This window comes from Jaculus jaculus, chromosome 8, assembly GCF_020740685.1.
Source record: "Jaculus jaculus isolate mJacJac1 chromosome 8, mJacJac1.mat.Y.cur, whole genome shotgun sequence".
Taxonomy (NCBI): domain Eukaryota; kingdom Metazoa; phylum Chordata; class Mammalia; order Rodentia; family Dipodidae; genus Jaculus; species Jaculus jaculus.
In genome coordinates this window covers 134,946,691-134,962,947 of record NC_059109.1, presented here as the reverse complement: position 1 = coordinate 134,962,947, position 16,257 = coordinate 134,946,691, and the positions used below count along the sequence as shown (strand labels likewise).

Sequence of the window (16,257 nt, the reverse complement as noted above, 5' to 3'; positions counted from 1 at the left end):
TGGTTTTCTGAGGTAGGGTCTCACTCTGGCTCAGGCTGACCTGGAATTTACTATGGAGTATCAGGGTGGCCTCAAACTCATGGCGATCCCCTACCTCTGCCTTCCGCTGGGATTGAAGGCATGTGCCACCACGCCTGGCTCAAATATTTCATTTTTTTTTTTAAATTTATTTATTTGAGAGCAACAGACACAGAGAGAAAGACAGAGGGAGAGAGAGAGAATGGGCGCGCCAGGGCCTCCAGCCTCTGCAAACGAACTCCAGACGCGTGCGCCCCCTTGTGCATCTGGCTAACGTGGGACCTGGGGAACCGAGCCTCGAACCGGGGTCCTTAGGCTTCACAGGCAAGCGCTTAACCGCTAAGCCATCTCTCCAGCCCTCAAATATTTCATTTTTTAAAGGAAGGTATGTGTAGAACAGGGCAACAGGAGGGTAAAGACACCAGACCCAGAGTGTCCAGGGGCTGTCCTGAGCACTTGCAGTGGGAGAAAGGGGGGGGTCAGGAAAGAGAAGGAGCCAGGATTGAGAGCAGTATTTGGAACTCCAAGCCTTCGTTGGCACTGGGGCATTTCCAGAGCTTGGTGATTCAGGATTCAGAACAGGTGCTAAAACCCAGCCTCTGTCCAAAAGCAGGTTTGCTGATGGGTGAATGACCCTCTCGCCCCTGTGACTTCCTGTTCACATCCCAAGTCTTAGGCCTTGACTGAGAAATAACTGTCAACCAAGACCTCTTTTCTCTGTTCTCAAAGCTAACCGTGATCCTGACACATCACCCAGACCAATCTAACTTGGTGGCAATGCGCAGTGGCCAAGGACAAGACCCAGGAGCAAAGTGCAAGGCTGGCAGTGTGTGAATCACCTAAGAATACCCCATGCCAACAGAGTCAGGAATTGCTGCACATTTGGGAGAGAATTATGAATTAAGGATTATGAGAGTGGAGTTGAAGCCATGGCCTTATCCAATGTGGAAAATCCCTCTGTTCCCACTTCCTTTGAAGCCCAGCCACCAAGGCCAAATTATAAACACACCACTTCCTGAAGGATACGCCAGGCCACTCCAAGTTGAAACCAAGTGCCGGCAGAATCATCCACAAACCTCACCAACACCCACCAGGCACACAGACCTGCCAGACTCCTGTCCAGTCCATGCGACATGACGCCCCAACCTCCAACGCACCCCACAGGCAGACAAATTCAGGAAGGACAGTGTGCACGGCAGGTGACCCTTTTCCTGTTCCCAAAGACACACTTTCCCTGCGTTGACTCGACCCACGTCCCATACTGCCTCGTCTCGGTTTGACTGAATGCCAGGTCCGCTCAAGGACATCTGTCCAAGATACCTGTGATGATTGCACAGTTTTCAAGGCAGCGACCCTGGGCATTTAAATAAGCTTTATATCCAAGAGTCCTGTGCTCCACCCCATCACCAAAAATAAACAAAGCTGAGTATGGTATCTCACACCTATAACCTCAACACTCTGTAGGTTAAAGCTGGAAGGATTCTGTTTGGGCCAGCCTGGGGTTGCAGAGTGAGCTCCAGGTCAGCCTGAGCTAGAGTGAGACCCTGCCTCAAAAACACAAAAAACACAAGTTGAACATGGTGACTCTCACCTATAACCCCAGCACTAGGGTGGTAGAGGTGGGAAGATCCCCACGAGCTCAGGCCAACAACCTGGGGCAACAATGAGCTTTTGCCTGGGCAAAAGTTAAACTTCGCCTCACAAAACAAAGCTGGGGTGATGGCTTAGCACTTCAGACATGCTTGCCCATGAGCCTAAGGACCCAGGTTCAATTCTCCACTACCCATGAATGCCAGATGCACAAGGTGACGCACATGCATCTATAGTTTGATTGCAGTGGCTGGAGGCCCTAGCATACCCATTCTCTCTCCCAAATAAATAAATAAGATAAATATTTAAGGGGGAAAAAAAGCTGGTACCTCTCATTCAACGTAAACAACAAATTGACCTCCCCCGACACTTCCCACCACCCTGAGTGTGTGTGGGGGTCCCATGGAAGACACGACAACAGTTTAAAGACCAGGAGCAGTTGAGCAGTCTCAATAGTGAGAGAAATTTAAACTCTGATTCTTCCAGAACAACCACAGCCTTCCTACTCTGGGCTGTGTTGTTAACTAACCCACAGTAGAGCCTTAAGTTAGCTCTGAGTCACCTCACTCATCCTGGAGACCTACAAGAATCAGGTTAGCATAGGCCTGTCAGAGATTCTAGCGAGAATACTTTTATTATACAGGTATCATACACACAACAGTAGCGTAGGGAGCAGTTACAGGCAGGGAGAGCCACTCACCATCTCCACTTCACCCACAAACTACACTGTACACTCCCGGTTCAGCCCGCAGGAATGAGACGCAAGTTATTGCTTTCTGAACAGAGAACTGCAATTAAATAGAATCTGCCCAGCCAAGATCAAAGACCAGCATCCTTTGAAATCTCAATACCCTGTGTACATATGAAGGCAATCTAAATGCGTTATAGGTTACCCCATCACCGTTAAAAGTTAGTATTAAAATCGAATCCCAGCCCTCAAAAAAGTCATAAGAAGTGCACCAGTATTTACAGAACCCATTAAATTATGCATAAATAAATTCTGTACACTCGACATAGTTCTCAAAAATACAGAGCCTCCACGGGGACTTGGGGGTGACAGGCGACAGCGGTTGCCGTGTGCCCACCCTTTTCAAGTTTACTCGAAAGCATCAAGATCTGAAATAAATATGCGGATAAAGCTTCAGTACCTTAAAGGAACAGGTTATTTCAAAAACTTTCCCATTTAGAGAATTAAAACTTAAGTTTCTTTTTTTTAAAAAAAAAAAAAAGGAAAGAAAAAATGAAATATATCAGCAGGCCTTACAGTTCTACAAGTCTCCTCAAAGCGGAAGGCCCCCTTTGACCACGGGGCTGAGAGTGTGTCAAATACCACGGCACAGCAAGCTCTCTCTACCCTCCGACTGGAGGATGCGATCTCTCAACAAGCTAGATAAATACTAATTTTTAGATAAATATTTTAGTGGACATAAAAACCAGCCATTATCTTAACACTGACAAAAATAAGTTATTCTTGTTGACCGGTTGACGTGAGTCATACTTTGACACATCAACATAGCTAAAGTGTGGTTTCTCGTTCGCCCAGGGAGTTCATTGAGAAGGTTCTAAAACTCGTAGCACCACATTCAAAGAAAGAATGAAGGGGGGGGGGCGCAGTTCCAAAAATTAAACGCTTAATGAGTTTAAAATTAAAAAAAAAAAAAAGAGCAAAACCCCAGTACTTGTCTCCTTGGGATGGTGTGTCCAAAGTCAAGCATGTGTGCTCCAGAGGCCACGAGGAATCGGGACAGATCCGGAGGGCGGTGGCCCTTCTGACAGCGTGAGGTGGCCTTGTGGCAGACGGAGAGCTTCCCAGGCTGCCCTGGAAGGGGTCAGTCCTCTCCCTTCAGACCCTCGACCCTTGGTCGCCCCCCCACCCCATCACTTTCTGTGCTTCTCCATTTTCTCCAGGGTCTTGTTGGAATCGGCCGGGCTCTGGTCCCCGGGGTTCATGTAGGACTTGTCCACGGTGACCAGGGCTTCCTTGATGTAATTCTGCATGGCAGACACGGCGGCGCAGATGGCCTGGCTGCCAAAGCCGTGTGTGATCAGGCTGAAGTGGGACAAGCAGTTCTGAATGTTCGTCTCCAGGACCGGGGCGGGCCTGCTGTTCCCGTTGGGCGTGCGGTCCTGGTGGAGGAGGTCTGTGAATTCCTTACACACTTGCCTGTGAAGACAGTCGGGCGGCTGGTGAGTCTCACCTGTGGCTTCACAGGTAAATAGGAGAACAAATTCCCCCTGGACATTGTTCCACCACCCCTAGGAAGACCTAAACCTGGTTGATTGATAATTTTTTGTTTTGTTTTTCTTTTTCATTTTTTTTCAAGATAGGGACTCACTCTAAACAGGCTGACCTGGAATTCACTATGGAGTCTCAGGGTGGCCTCGAACTCATGGCGATCCTCCTACCTCTGCCTCCCGAGTGCTGGGATTAAAGGCGTGCGCCACCACGCCCGGCCTGATTGATAATTTTTTAATTAATTAATTAATTAATTAGACAGAGAAAGAAGGAGAGAATAGGCACGCCAGGGCCTCTAGCCACTGCAAATGATCTCCAGACACGTGCGCCCCCTTGTGCATCTGGCTAACGTGGGACCTGGGGAACTGAACCTGGGTCCTTTGGCTTTGCAGACAAGTGCCTTAACCACTAAGTCATCCCTCCAACCCCTGACTGATAAGATAAGTTTTACCTAATGACCTAAAGCAACAGCCAATGACTGTACTTAGCAACTGTTATGTATCAGGTCCTGAGCCGTCTTACTTCCTGCAATTCAACAACAGATAACTGGATTAACCCCAGTCAACTGGTCAAGGTCACCAGGACATGTGGAGGCTCTGGACAGTTTATTTGTAAAAAAACTGGTTCCAATAAATAAATCTTATCTATTAGAAACTCAGTGAATTCCACATGACCTGACTCACAGGAGCCACAGAGCTCTTGCCTCATCACCTGACCTGACTACTTTAAAAAGATTTTTAAAAAAGATTTTATTGTTAATTATTTGTTTATTTCACAGAGGAAGAAGGGGAGAGACAGAATGGGCCAGCCAGGGCCTCCAGCCACTGCAAACAAATGCCAGACACCTGCGCCCCTTGTGCATCTGGCTAATGTGGCTCCTGGGGAATTGAACCAGGGTTCTTTGGCTTTGCAGGCAAATGCCTTAACCACTAAGCAATCCCACCAGCCTCCAATTTTTTAAAAATATTATTTGTATTTGAGAGAGAAAAAAAAAAGGTACCCCAGGACCTCCAGCTGCTGCAAATGAACTCCAGATGCATACATGGCATATCTTGTGCATCTGGCTGATATGGGTCCTTGGGAACTGAACCTGGATCCTTTGGCTTTGCAGGCAAGTGCCTTAACTCCTAAGCCTCCTGTCCAGCCCCTGACCTGACTACTTCTAATCAGTGAAGAGAAAAAAAAAATAGAAAGAACGGGCACACCAGGGCCTCGTGCCACTGCAAATGAACTCCAGTTGCCTGTGTCACTTTGTGCATGTGGCTTTATGTGGTCACTGGAGAATCAAACTGGGCAAGGCAGGGTTTGCTGAGCCCTCTCTCCAGCACCAGTCTCCCTTCCTTTTGTTTTTTTAAATTTTGTTATCGGGAGAGAGAAGACATAGTTTCTCTTTACAACAAGTGAAAAGGAAGCAGTATCCGGTTGAACCGTCATGAGCTGACTTGGCTGTCCCCTCCGCACTCCAACACCCAAAGAGCACTGAGTAATCGCTGCGTCGAGTCCGGACAGACGCAGGCTACAGGGCCCTTCTGACTTGCGGCCTCAGGGTCCGTGCGGGTGGGCGCGGGCACGATACTCACTGTGCCGCCAGCAGCATGCTCTTCCTGGTGGCCATCTCGTTGCGTCCCCCCAGGTGAGGTCTTGTTAAATACTCAGCCACCGCTTTACTAGGAAACTCAGCTTCACAAACGTACGCAAAGTCCCGGGCCAAGTGGACGGCTTCACCTGCAACAGGACAAGGGTCAGGCTCTACTTCATGAAGGTCGCCATCAGCAAGGTGTCTTTCCCCTCTTTTATAACACTACCTACTACTGAGTGTGTTATTACCTCAGGAGGGGAAACAGTACTATGTAGCCAAGGATGAGCTGGAATGTCTGACCATCTTGCACCCACCTCAGGAGTCCTGGGGTTACAGGCAGGTGCCATGTGCAGTTTTATGCAGCGGTGAGGGTGGAACCCAGGGCTTTGCGCATGCCCCAGTGCCTACATTACTTGTTTTTTTTGTGTTTTTTTAAAATATTTTTTGTTCATTTTTTATTTACTTATTTGAGAGCGACAGACACAGAGAGAAAGACAGATAGAGGGAGAGAGAGAGAATGGGCGCGCCAGGGCTTCCAGCCTCTGCAAACGAACTCCAGACGCGTGCGCCCCCTTGTGCATCTGGCTAACGTGGGACCTAGGGAACCGAGCCTCGAACCAGGGTCGTTAGGCTTCACAGGCAAGCGCTTAACCGCTAAGCCATCTCTCCAGCCCAACATTACTTGTTTTTTGACTTTCTTTCTCTCTCTCTCTCTCTCTCTCTTTCTGTCTTGTCTTGTCTTGTTTTTCGAGGGAGGGTCTCACTCTAGCTCGGGCTGATCTGGAATTCACTATGGAGTCTCAGGGTGGCCTCGAATTCTCAGCGATCCTCCTACCTCTGCCTCCCAAGTGCTGGGATTAAAGACGTGTGCCACTATGCCTGGCTTTCAAATGAGTTTTTTTTTTTTAATATTTTCATTTACTTTCAAGCAGAGAGGGAAAGAGAGGGCACGCCATGGCTCTAGCCACTGCAAACAAACTCCAAACACGTGAGCCACTTTGTGCATCTGGCTTTATGTGGGTACTGAGGAACTGAACTCAGGTTGTTAGACTTTATGGACAAGTGCCTTAACCACTCAGCCATCTCTCCAGCCCCTCAAATGAATTTTTAAAGTGATTTTTTTTTTAACTTTAAAAAATGTATTTATTTGAGAAAGACTGAGACAGTCAAAGAGGCAGATAGAGAGAATGAGAATGGGTGCCAGGGCCTCCAGCCACTGCAAATGAACCCCAAATGCATGCGCCACCTTGTGCATCTGGCTTTACATGGTTACTGGGTAATCAAACCGGGTCCTTAGGCTTTGTAGGCAAGCAAGCACCTTAACCACTGAGCCACCTCTCCAGCCCTAATGTGGTTATTAATCCTCCATGGGGGGAGGGAGGGGTTCCATTTTCTATTTAGATATAGACTGCTGACAATACACTTTTAGATAAAGATTGGCAACATCTACAAATAAAAAGTGTTTGGTGCCGGGCGTGGTGGTACACACCTTTAATCCCAACACTCACCAGAGGCACAGGTAGGATTGTCCTGTGTCAGAGGACACCCTGAGACTACATAGAGTTCCAGGTCAGCCTGAAATAACAAAAAAAAAAAAAGAAGAAAGAAAAGAAAAGCAGAGGGTGGCCACGCGTTTGTCTGCAGTGGCGAGAAGCCCTGGTGCATCCATTCTCTCTGGCTCTCTTCTCTCTCTCTCTCTGCTTGCAAATACATTTTAAAAAAAACAAGAAAGAAAAGAGAGCTGGGTAAGGTACCTCACATCCGTAATCCTACCATTTGGGAGGTAGAGGCTCAAGCCCAGGCTAAGCTACATAAGCAAGTTTGAGGCTATCTCAGGACATGAAGCACTCAAAAAAAGGAAAAAAAAAAAAAAAAAAAGGTGTGTCGGGGGGAAGCTGGGGATTACCAATGCCTGTAATCCCAATTCCAGTACTCTGGAAAGTAAAGAATCAGTTCAAGGCCTAGCTGGAGAGGTGGCTTAGTGGTTAAGGCGCTTGCTTGTCTGCAAAGTCTAAGGCCCTAGGTTCAGTTTCCTAACACCCACTTAAGCCAGATGCACATGCTAGCACATGCGTCAAGTTCGTTTGTAGTGGCTAGAGGCTGGCGTGCCCCCCCCCAATAAACAAATGCAAATGAACTCTAGATGCATGTGCCACTTTGTGTATCTGACCTTTGTAGGCATTGTGGACTCCAACCTGAGCTGGCTAACTTTTAAGCAAGCACCTTTAACTGCTGAACCATCTTCCAGCCCCTAAAATAAATTTTAAAAAGAGGAAGTGGGGAACTGTGGCATTAGGGAGGATCACAAGTTCAAGGCCATCCTGGGCCACACATACCCTGCCTCAAAACAGGGAGGTCTGGGGGTGTAGTTCAGTGGTTGATCATTTACCTAGCGTGTTCAAGGGCCTAGGCTCATTCTCAAGTATAAGAAACGAAGTAAGAGGTGGTAAAAGATTCCCAACTGAGAATAAGCAATTAAGAGTATCAACTGTGAACCTGAAACATTTAGCCTGTGTTCAAGTTACTAGGGCAGTGGAGTCACCTCCCAGCATCTGCACCCTTCCTGGCTCCTTGGGGACAAGAACGGAGAGCACGCCAAAATCCCAGATGGCGGAGAGGGACCCCTGCCCCCTCAGTGAGGTTAGTCCAAATCTGGGCGTACTTTAAATTGTTCAATCATGTGTTCTTACACAACCTCCTCTGCCTGGCTGGTAAGGAAGCCCGGTGGAGCCTGGGACCCAGGGACCCCCAACACCACCACCAATACCCCACGCAGGACAGCAGTCCTTAGCCAAGCCTTGCGGCCTGTCCTGACTTCTAAAGGCATACTGGAAAGGCAGAGAGGGACTGGGCCAAATCTGTTTCAACACCTCAGTCACACCTTAAGGCCAGGTTATTAAAGTACTCAAAAGTCCACTCTGCTCCAAAGAGCCCACTTCTCGGAGCCTCCGGCCCAGAACAGAGCCAGTGCCTTGGACAGCAAAGAGGCCACGCTTGGTGTCCAAGCCCACCTTCCTGGGTGCATCAACAATGTGCTCCTTGCTCTGTTTTTAAAAATTATTTACTTCCCTCCCGCCCACCCTGCTTAAAAGCTCTACTGCATTCTTGGCTACTTTCCAGGCTGGGGGAAGGGTCTCCCATTCAAAAAAACTGAGATGGCTCAGGGTAGGATCCCTGGACAGGGGAGAGAGGCTGGGCTAGGATCGCATTTGTTTTCCTTCATTGAGAGAAGAATGAACTGGGCTAGTTCCACTGTGGGCAGTGACCAGGACCCCGATATCCCTCAGCTAGAAACAAACTTCAAGAACAGTCTTTCTGCTCACCCGTAAGTAATCCATTATATGATCAGCACACAGCCGGGCGTAGTGGCGCACACCTTTAATCCCAGCACTTGGGAGGCACAGGTAGGAGGATCATTGTGAGTTCAAGGCCACCCTGAGATTACAGTTACTTCCAGGTCAGCCTGAGCTAGAGTGAGACCCTACCTCGAAAAACCAAACAACAACAAAAAAAAACCAGTTCACTTTATAGTTTTACCACCCTTATCCATATGATTTCTCGGGTTCAGAATATCAATTTCTTTGTACCCCTGATGCTCTGGGGAAAATGGGAACAGAACATCTGAGCAATCAGATATGTGAATGTGACAGCCTGCTGAAATTCATGGTGACGGCCGTTCTCTACCTCACTTTACTTATGGCCAAACCTCAAAGAGCTATTTCCTTTGCCAAAAGTATGTATTAATGAAATTCAGCACCGACCTTCCACAAGGGACGTCAGCAGGGTGACATGGGCAGCTTTCCGTCTCCCGGCAGGAAGGTTCAACCCAATCTTATCCAACTTCTCCCGCAAGGACCGGCCTCCATTTTTTGACTTTGCTCTGGGTGAGAGAAAACTGGCTACTCTCAAACACACACTTTGAAAATTGAAAATTCTACCTTCCTAAAGTACATTAAACACTAGCTACCTGAAACAAAACATTTAAAAAAAATGGGAGGAGTCTGTTAGTGACCTACACAATTTAAAATCTAAAAACCTCCCCTAGCAACACCACCCCCTTCTTGTTAAAAAAAAGAAAAAAAAAATCACAGAACACTGAAGTTGTTACTCTAGCGAATAAATTCTTGCTTACATAGCTGTAGCAAGCCACCCCTCAAAAAAACTCCCTTGGGGAACAAAACCCATGCAGCCCCCCTTCAACACAGATGCTGCATGGATGGATCCAAGAAATCAAACCCTAACCAAATAAATGATAATTGGTTAGCGCTGTGTTAGCGCTTCCATATGCATTTGGCACTTTCTAAAAGAGAAGATACGTACTAAAAAACTCTGAGTTGATTAGAATGCAGTGTTAGATATAAAAGTTACATAAATGTTAAAAATACCTCCCGGCCCTTTAACACATCTACCTTGAACTACACAACCATGGAGCCCCATTAGGAGCCCACCATGTACCTTCTGAGAACCCCGCCCAGGAGCGAGGCATTTAAGCATTCAGGTGGTGACAATCGCCTCTGCACCTCAGCCACGGTGACTTTGTATTTTGATGTGGAGCTGAGTAAAGACAATCTTCCAGGGACAGAACAGAAGACCTCGCTGGGGTTCATCACCGCTCCCACCAGCTCCTTCTGACAGGGGAGGCTCAGAGGGTTCTTGGTCATAGAGATGGGTCCTGAGAGAGAAAGAGGGGAAGAGAGTGTACATCTGAGCACAGGCCTTTTGAAAATGTCAAATCAAAGCTAACATTAGTTTTCAGCTGAGAAGAGACTCCACACACTGGATCTCAAATTCCAGGTAGATTTTTGTTTTGTTTTGTTTTTAACTTTGTTAAGGTAGGGTTCTTGCTCTAGCCCAGGCTGACCTGGAGTTCACTATGTAGTCTCAGGGTGGCCTTAAACTCAGGGCAATTCTCCTATTTTAGCCTCCCAAGTGCTGGGATTAAAGGCATGTGTGCCCAGCTCTCCCCATAGATTTTTTTAAAGTCGCTCTTCCCAGATCCAAACCTGAAATTCACCCAGGTTTCCTGGGAAGTTAGTCAAGATCCCAGAACGAGGAGAGCCTCCCCAGCCCTTGTTGGTCACCCAGGAATATTTTATGGAAATACTTGCTTTCAGAAAATTCCTTCACTATTAAACACATGATTCCCTCAATAAACGAACTAAACCCCACGGGTCACATTTAAACCTTTAGTGTAACTCAATCACAGTAAATTTAAAAATACAAATTACGGCTGGAGAGATGGCTTAGTAGTTACGGCACTTGCCTTCAAAGCCTAAGTACCCAGGTTCAATTCCCCAGTATCCACATAAGCCAGATGTACAAGGTGGAGCATATATCTGGAGTTCATCTGCAGTGGCTGGAGGCCCTGGCACACCCATTCTCTCTGCCTATCTGCCTCTTTCTCTCAAATAAATAAATTAATTAAAAATACAAATTAGCTCATTTTGACTTTACTGAGAAATTTAGTTTACTTTCCAGGACGTCCTTTAAGTCTCAACTACTTCCTCTCTACTGAAGCAGCATTACACCTTAACTACCTTTAATTTGGGATTATTCCACTTCTCAAAACAGCCAAAGCTGGGTGTGGTGACACACGCCTTTGATCCCAGGTAGGAGATAGGATTGCTGTTGAGTTCGAGGTCACCCTGAGACACCACAGTGAATTCCAGGTCAGCCTGGGCTAGAGTGAGACCCTACCTCGGAAACCTAAGACAGCCAGACGGCAATCCTGACAGTACGTAACTGAATGTTGTCAAGAGCCGCTTGTTCCGCAGAATCCAATTTTCTCAATCCCCACCTCACTCCCTCAAATGCTCAAGGGGCCGTCCTTGTTAGGGCTCTTCGCTAGTCAAACAGCTCACTACTCATTTTACATGTCACAATGAAGGACCCCTCCCCTAATATAGGTGACATCAGAAATCAAATCCCATCAAGGATGAAAACTGTCACTGAACCACTCAGCTAAGGTCCATTTGGCAGGGTCTTTCTCCCCCACATGAAATCACAGTATGAGCCTGGTGAGGTGGCTCATGCCTGTAATCTCAGCGCTCGGAGGTGGGAAAGACAGGAGGATCCAGTGAGTTCAAGGCCGGCCTAGGTTACAAAGTGAGTTCTAGGCTAGCCTGGACTACAGAAAAATTGTTTCTTCCAGCCAGTAGGTCAGAGCAGAACTAGCCTCTGGACGCTCTGACAGGCGGCCGCATTGTCCCAAAGAGTCATGGAGAAAAAGTAAACGTGGAGATTTAAAGTGACAGATCCTGAGAGTTCTTAGCAGAGCTGTCAGGTCAAGAAAAAAAGAAAAAACATCTCTTTTCTCCCACAGTGCAAGTCTCCCAGATTCCCCGTCGCACCCTCGGGGGCCCTACAACCACAAGACGCCCTACTCCCACGTTGGCCATCCAAAGAAATGCCCCACAGGCTGGGGGGGGACGAAGTGTCACCGTTTACCTTTACGAATGACAGTCTGATCGTGCAGAAGGAGGTGCTGGTCGTCCACATTCTGGCGGGGGTGGGGGGAGAGAAAGGCACAACGTCCTTTTAGTTTGAGAGCACGGTGAGAAGGAAGGGCGCTGGCAAGGGGAAGCGGCGCTCACCTGCACCTCCTCCATGGGATGCGCCATGTCGTGCAGCCCCAGGTTCTCGGCCAGGCCCGCGTCGAGGGCGTGCGCGTGGGGCAGCAGCAGGTCGGAGCGGCGGTAGGCCTCCCGGCGCGCGCTCACCGAGCTGCCCTCCAGCCCGGACAGGTGGGGCAGCAGGCCGGCCGGGCGCCCGTGGTGCGAGGGCAAGCCCGCCGCCCCTTCCTGGCTCTGGCGGCCCGGCCAGGCCTGCGGCTGGCTGCCGGTGGGCGCGGGCTGGTGCAGGGGGTTGATGGCTGCGGCGTAGGCTTCGCCCAGGTGAGAGTAAGGGTCGGCCGACTGCGAGTAGGCCAGCTGCTGGTAGGGCGGCGGGAAGTAGGGCGGCGGCTGGTACTCGGCGACCCCGCTGTGCGACAAGGGCGGCGCGGGGCTGTACAGGTGCTGGCCGGCCGAGGAGAGGTGCGGGGGGATGCGCGGGTTCCCATTGCTGCCCGCGTCGTGGCGATCCTGGCGGAGGGGGGAAAAAAAAAGCACGAGACCCGCTTAGTACGAAACCCTGTTCCCTCGAAACGGGCCCAGCCAGGCGAGAAGGAGCCGCGCGCCCAGCCCTGGCCACCCCCACCCCAGACCCGTCCCCCACCACCACACTCCCTGGGCTCCTATGGTACCCTAGGGCCATGCGCCCCGGGGACTTCGTTGTCGACTGACTGTAGGTCCGCGCAGGAAAGGAAAGAGACCTTGGGGGTGGAGGGGCGAGTCCTCCAAGCCCGGCGGCGGAGGCCAGGGTACCTGAGCTCCCATGCCCGAGGCGTTCCTCGCCAAGTCCGAACCCCAGGCCATGGGCCTGGAAGGGACCCGGGGCGGTGCCGCCGGGAGCTCAGACAGGACTGCGGCTCACTCCAGGCCGGGCGCGCTAGCTCGTCCGCCCGCACGTGGTGCAGCGGCGCGCCAAAAGGAAAGCGGAGGGCGCGGATAATGCGCACAGCGCCAAGTGAGCATCTTCCCCGCCCCAGGAATCTTCCCTCCCACGCCCTTAGGGTAAAGACCTCCGGGCGATGACACTCCCAAGGCCCGGCCAGTCTACGCCGCCGCAGGGACTCCGGGAGCGGGCTGGCCGCGGAAAGGGCTGCGCTCCCGGTTAGCAAACTCTCGGCCGACGGCGTCCTAACCAACGAGATGGCCCTGGCGGGCCACGGCCAGAGTTCTCACACATCCACATGCGGAGAGGGAATGAAAAGACCCTGGAAAAAAAAAAACCGGGCACCATGCCTGCGCACGTCCCCTTGCCCCGGGGCAGTCCAACATTAATTCCTAAAAGATGTGCCTTGATCCGTCCCAGGGGTCACAAGGGTAGCGGGGAAGACGGGAGGCGCATGGAACGGTCGCCCCCTGGCGGAAGCGCCCGCGACCGCCGGCCCGAACAGTCCCCTGGAGGTCCCGCGGGCACCGTGCGCCCTCGCGGCCAGGCTCCCGTCGCCAGGCGCTCGCCTCCCCGCCCGCGTCGTCGTCTTCCTCTTCCCGCTCGCCGCCTCCCTCCTCCTACTCTCTCCGGAGCTCCAGCTCAACCTGTCCGACAGGCTGGAGCACTCGCGAGCGCGCACGGCCCCATCCGGCCTCAGCCCCCCCCCCCCAACACACTCATCCTCCCCAGCCCCCATTTCTCTTGAAAGCCAAGCTTCAGTTTTCGTTTTGGTTTGTTTTGTTTTGCTTTCTTCCCCGAGGAGGTAGCGGAGCAGGTAACCTGCCCGCCCCAGAGGAGACTCCACAATGGTGTCGCCGGCAGGGCGCCTCATCGGGACCCTCGGGACGGTGACTTCGCAAGAAAAAGCCACGTCTGAGAGCCGCAGACTGGGCGCTCTTCCGAGAAAACGGGAAGAAGGGCTGTCGGCGCGGTAGGAACCGCCTGGTGAGCTGAGAGTGGGATCCGCCATCCTCTTCCTAGGCCTGGGTCCCCGAGGGCTGGACACTTTTAGGAAAAGGCCCAACTCGGGAAGGGGCCCCGGAGAAATGGGACTGAGGGGTGTCCCGAGGACCGGCCAGCATCCCGCCGAGAGGCTAGGGCTCTGCACGCCGGTCTCCGACCTCGGCCCGGCGGCCCGAAGCCTGCCGGACGGTCCTGGGCGTGGCGGGCTGCGCCCCCGCGCCCCAGCTCACCTCGCAGTCTTCTTCGTACTTGACATTATCGGTTATTTTCCACAACATGGCGTCGGTCGTCCCCCAAAACAGTCTCCAGTTAAATCCAGGCTCCCCCCACCCCCCGAGCGGTAAATCCACAATCGGGGTCACGGTGGCCAGGCGTCTGCAGCCGCCCACGCCGCGCGCGGGCCTCGCTGTCCCGGTCACTGGATGCGCATCGGAGGCAGTGGGCGTAGATGTTGCCGCCGCGGGTGTGAGCAGAAGCCGCTGTCGTGGAGCGGTAAAGCCGCACCCGCACAGTGTGTCCCAGCAATAGCCGGGGGACCCGAGCGCCTTAATGAGAAGGAAATTATCATAACTCCTCCCCGGGGGCTGGCGCGGAGGCCCCGGCGCCGGGCGGGGCGGCCCCCAGCCAGTCCCAGCCTAGCTCCGCCCCGCACCCTGGCCTGGCGTCGCGCCTGATCCCACGGCGCGGGGGACGACGAGGGGAGTCCGGGGGCCTCCCCGTGCCCACGACCGGAGACCTGCCAAGCCTGGACACCCCGACGCGCCTTCCTTTCTCAATCTCGGCTGCACACCTGAGACTGACAAGAGCTGGGAATGGGGATCCCCCACTTGAAACCTCAAAAATGTTTCCCCATTCTCCAAAAGGTATCACCTGAGGATGCAGACTGGGCTGTCGGGCGAGTGTCAGTCTTAACACCTGGGGCTCCCTAACACCCCCTCCCCGCGCACACAGAAGACTGGGGAGGTGGTCTGAGAACAGCCAGAATGTCCCCCTCTCCTCCTTCCACGACTCTGTCAAATCCACCCGTGGGATGAGGGAAGGCCTTATGCTGAGCCTGTCCGGAGCTCCGAAGAGGCAAAAGCCTGTTCTACCTGTCCAGAAGTGGGAACTGCGGTGCGCCGCCGCTGTTGCCCCAGGACGCACCTCTGGCGGCCTGCAGCGGCCGAAGGGGACTCAATTTCCCCCCCAGCGCCGCCACTTTGCCCCGTCCCGCTGAGCCTCTGGCCCCGCAGCGAGTCACCCAGAAGCCTCAACTCGCCCTGGATCAAAAAGCTCCGGGCAGAACACAACAACGCCCCAGCACCACGGACATGGTGGGTTAAGGAGGCACAGGGAAGTGGAGGAAGACCGCAGCGAGGCCACCCTTGGAGTGGTGGGCACCAATCCCACAGTTTCCCTCCCACAGAACGCGGCCTTTCTCCCCGCCCCTCCCCACTACTGGCCACCCAAAGTTGAAAGCAACGTTGTTAATTTTTTTTTTAATTTAAAGAAACGAAATTCATTTGCCCAATTATTGTAATTGTTTCATTGCAAGTGGGAAGTCGCTAATTCTGGAAGGCTAATTTTGCTGGGACTTCCCAACAGGTTTCTGAGACTGGATTTAAATATTCTGAGGGGATTGGAGGAGGGGACTATTTCATCTGATTCCGAATCCTATCTTGCAATCCTTCGTACCCAGTAGCAAAGCGAACAGAACCTGAGTGGACCTGTCCCCCCCACCACCACAGAATAATGGCTTCCACCATCTTCCACGTCTTCCTGGAGGATTGTGTAAGCATTTCTTTTAGACCCAGACAGGCCTAAAGTGAAGTAAGAACTAAAATAAAATAGATTCTATCCAAGCTAATTGTCCTTCCTTGCCTTGGACAACAGCCACAATCAAGATGATTTTCTAACCAGTTGCACGAACAAAAAACACTGGGTCTTTTCGGCCCGAGGATGTCTTTTAGGGTTTGAGCTAAGAACCAAGGGCAATGAATTTTTGGAGTGGCCGAGAAAGGCAGACCCGACACCTTGGTTACAAAACACGGGGTCCTGGCGCTTAAAAAGCCGTAGAAGCCGGTCCCTGGAATTCGCAGGTGAGAGAAAGGGGGTACCTGTTCACTTGGTTCCGGAGACAGCGGGCACTCAAGTGCCCAGCGCTGGAACGACGGGGGTCCTGGGCTTTGGCGAGAAGGGAGCAGCGGCGCCTCCTTCCGTGGCCCCATAGCCCCCCGTGATCGTGATGGTGGGTTCTCCCCTTCGACCTCGGGTTTTCCTCCAAAACATAAAGCCGAAGTGCAGCTTGCAAAAGTCGCCTGGCCTGTGCCAGCAACGTTACCTCTGGCAGTCTGGG

At 51.7% G+C, this 16,257-nt stretch overlaps 1 protein-coding gene across 1 annotated transcript; it reads right to left on the bottom strand.

Annotated features, from left to right (window-relative positions):
- Positions 1-3,299: 3,299 nt before the first annotated feature.
- Tfap2c (transcription factor AP-2 gamma) lies at positions 3,300-14,428 on the bottom strand. The gene is made up of 7 exons (XM_045157361.1): positions 14,153-14,428; positions 12,017-12,505; positions 11,871-11,922; positions 9,879-10,095; positions 9,185-9,303; positions 5,425-5,569; positions 3,300-3,772 (listed from the first exon to the last, which is right to left on the bottom strand). Exons 1-7 carry the CDS (start codon positions 14,198-14,200, stop codon positions 3,487-3,489), a joined length of 1,356 nt encoding a protein of 451 aa, XP_045013296.1. The 5' UTR covers positions 14,201-14,428; the 3' UTR covers positions 3,300-3,486.
- Between the last annotated feature and the right edge of the window lie 1,829 nt (positions 14,429-16,257).

Bases quoted from the DNA above. Each gene is read 5' to 3' on its own strand.
- Tfap2c (XM_045157361.1), bottom strand. From the start codon at position 14,200: ATGTTGTGGAAAATAACCGATAATGTCAAGTACGAAGAAGACTGCGAG. The intron at 10,096-11,870 runs GTAAACGGTGAC...TTTCTCTCTCAG, and splicing joins TCAGACTGTCATTCGTAAAG to GACCCATCTCTATGACCAAG. The intron at 5,570-9,184 runs GTCGGTGCTGAA...GTCCTGTTGCAG, and splicing joins GCTGACGTCCCTTGTGGAAG to GTGAAGCCGTCCACTTGGCC.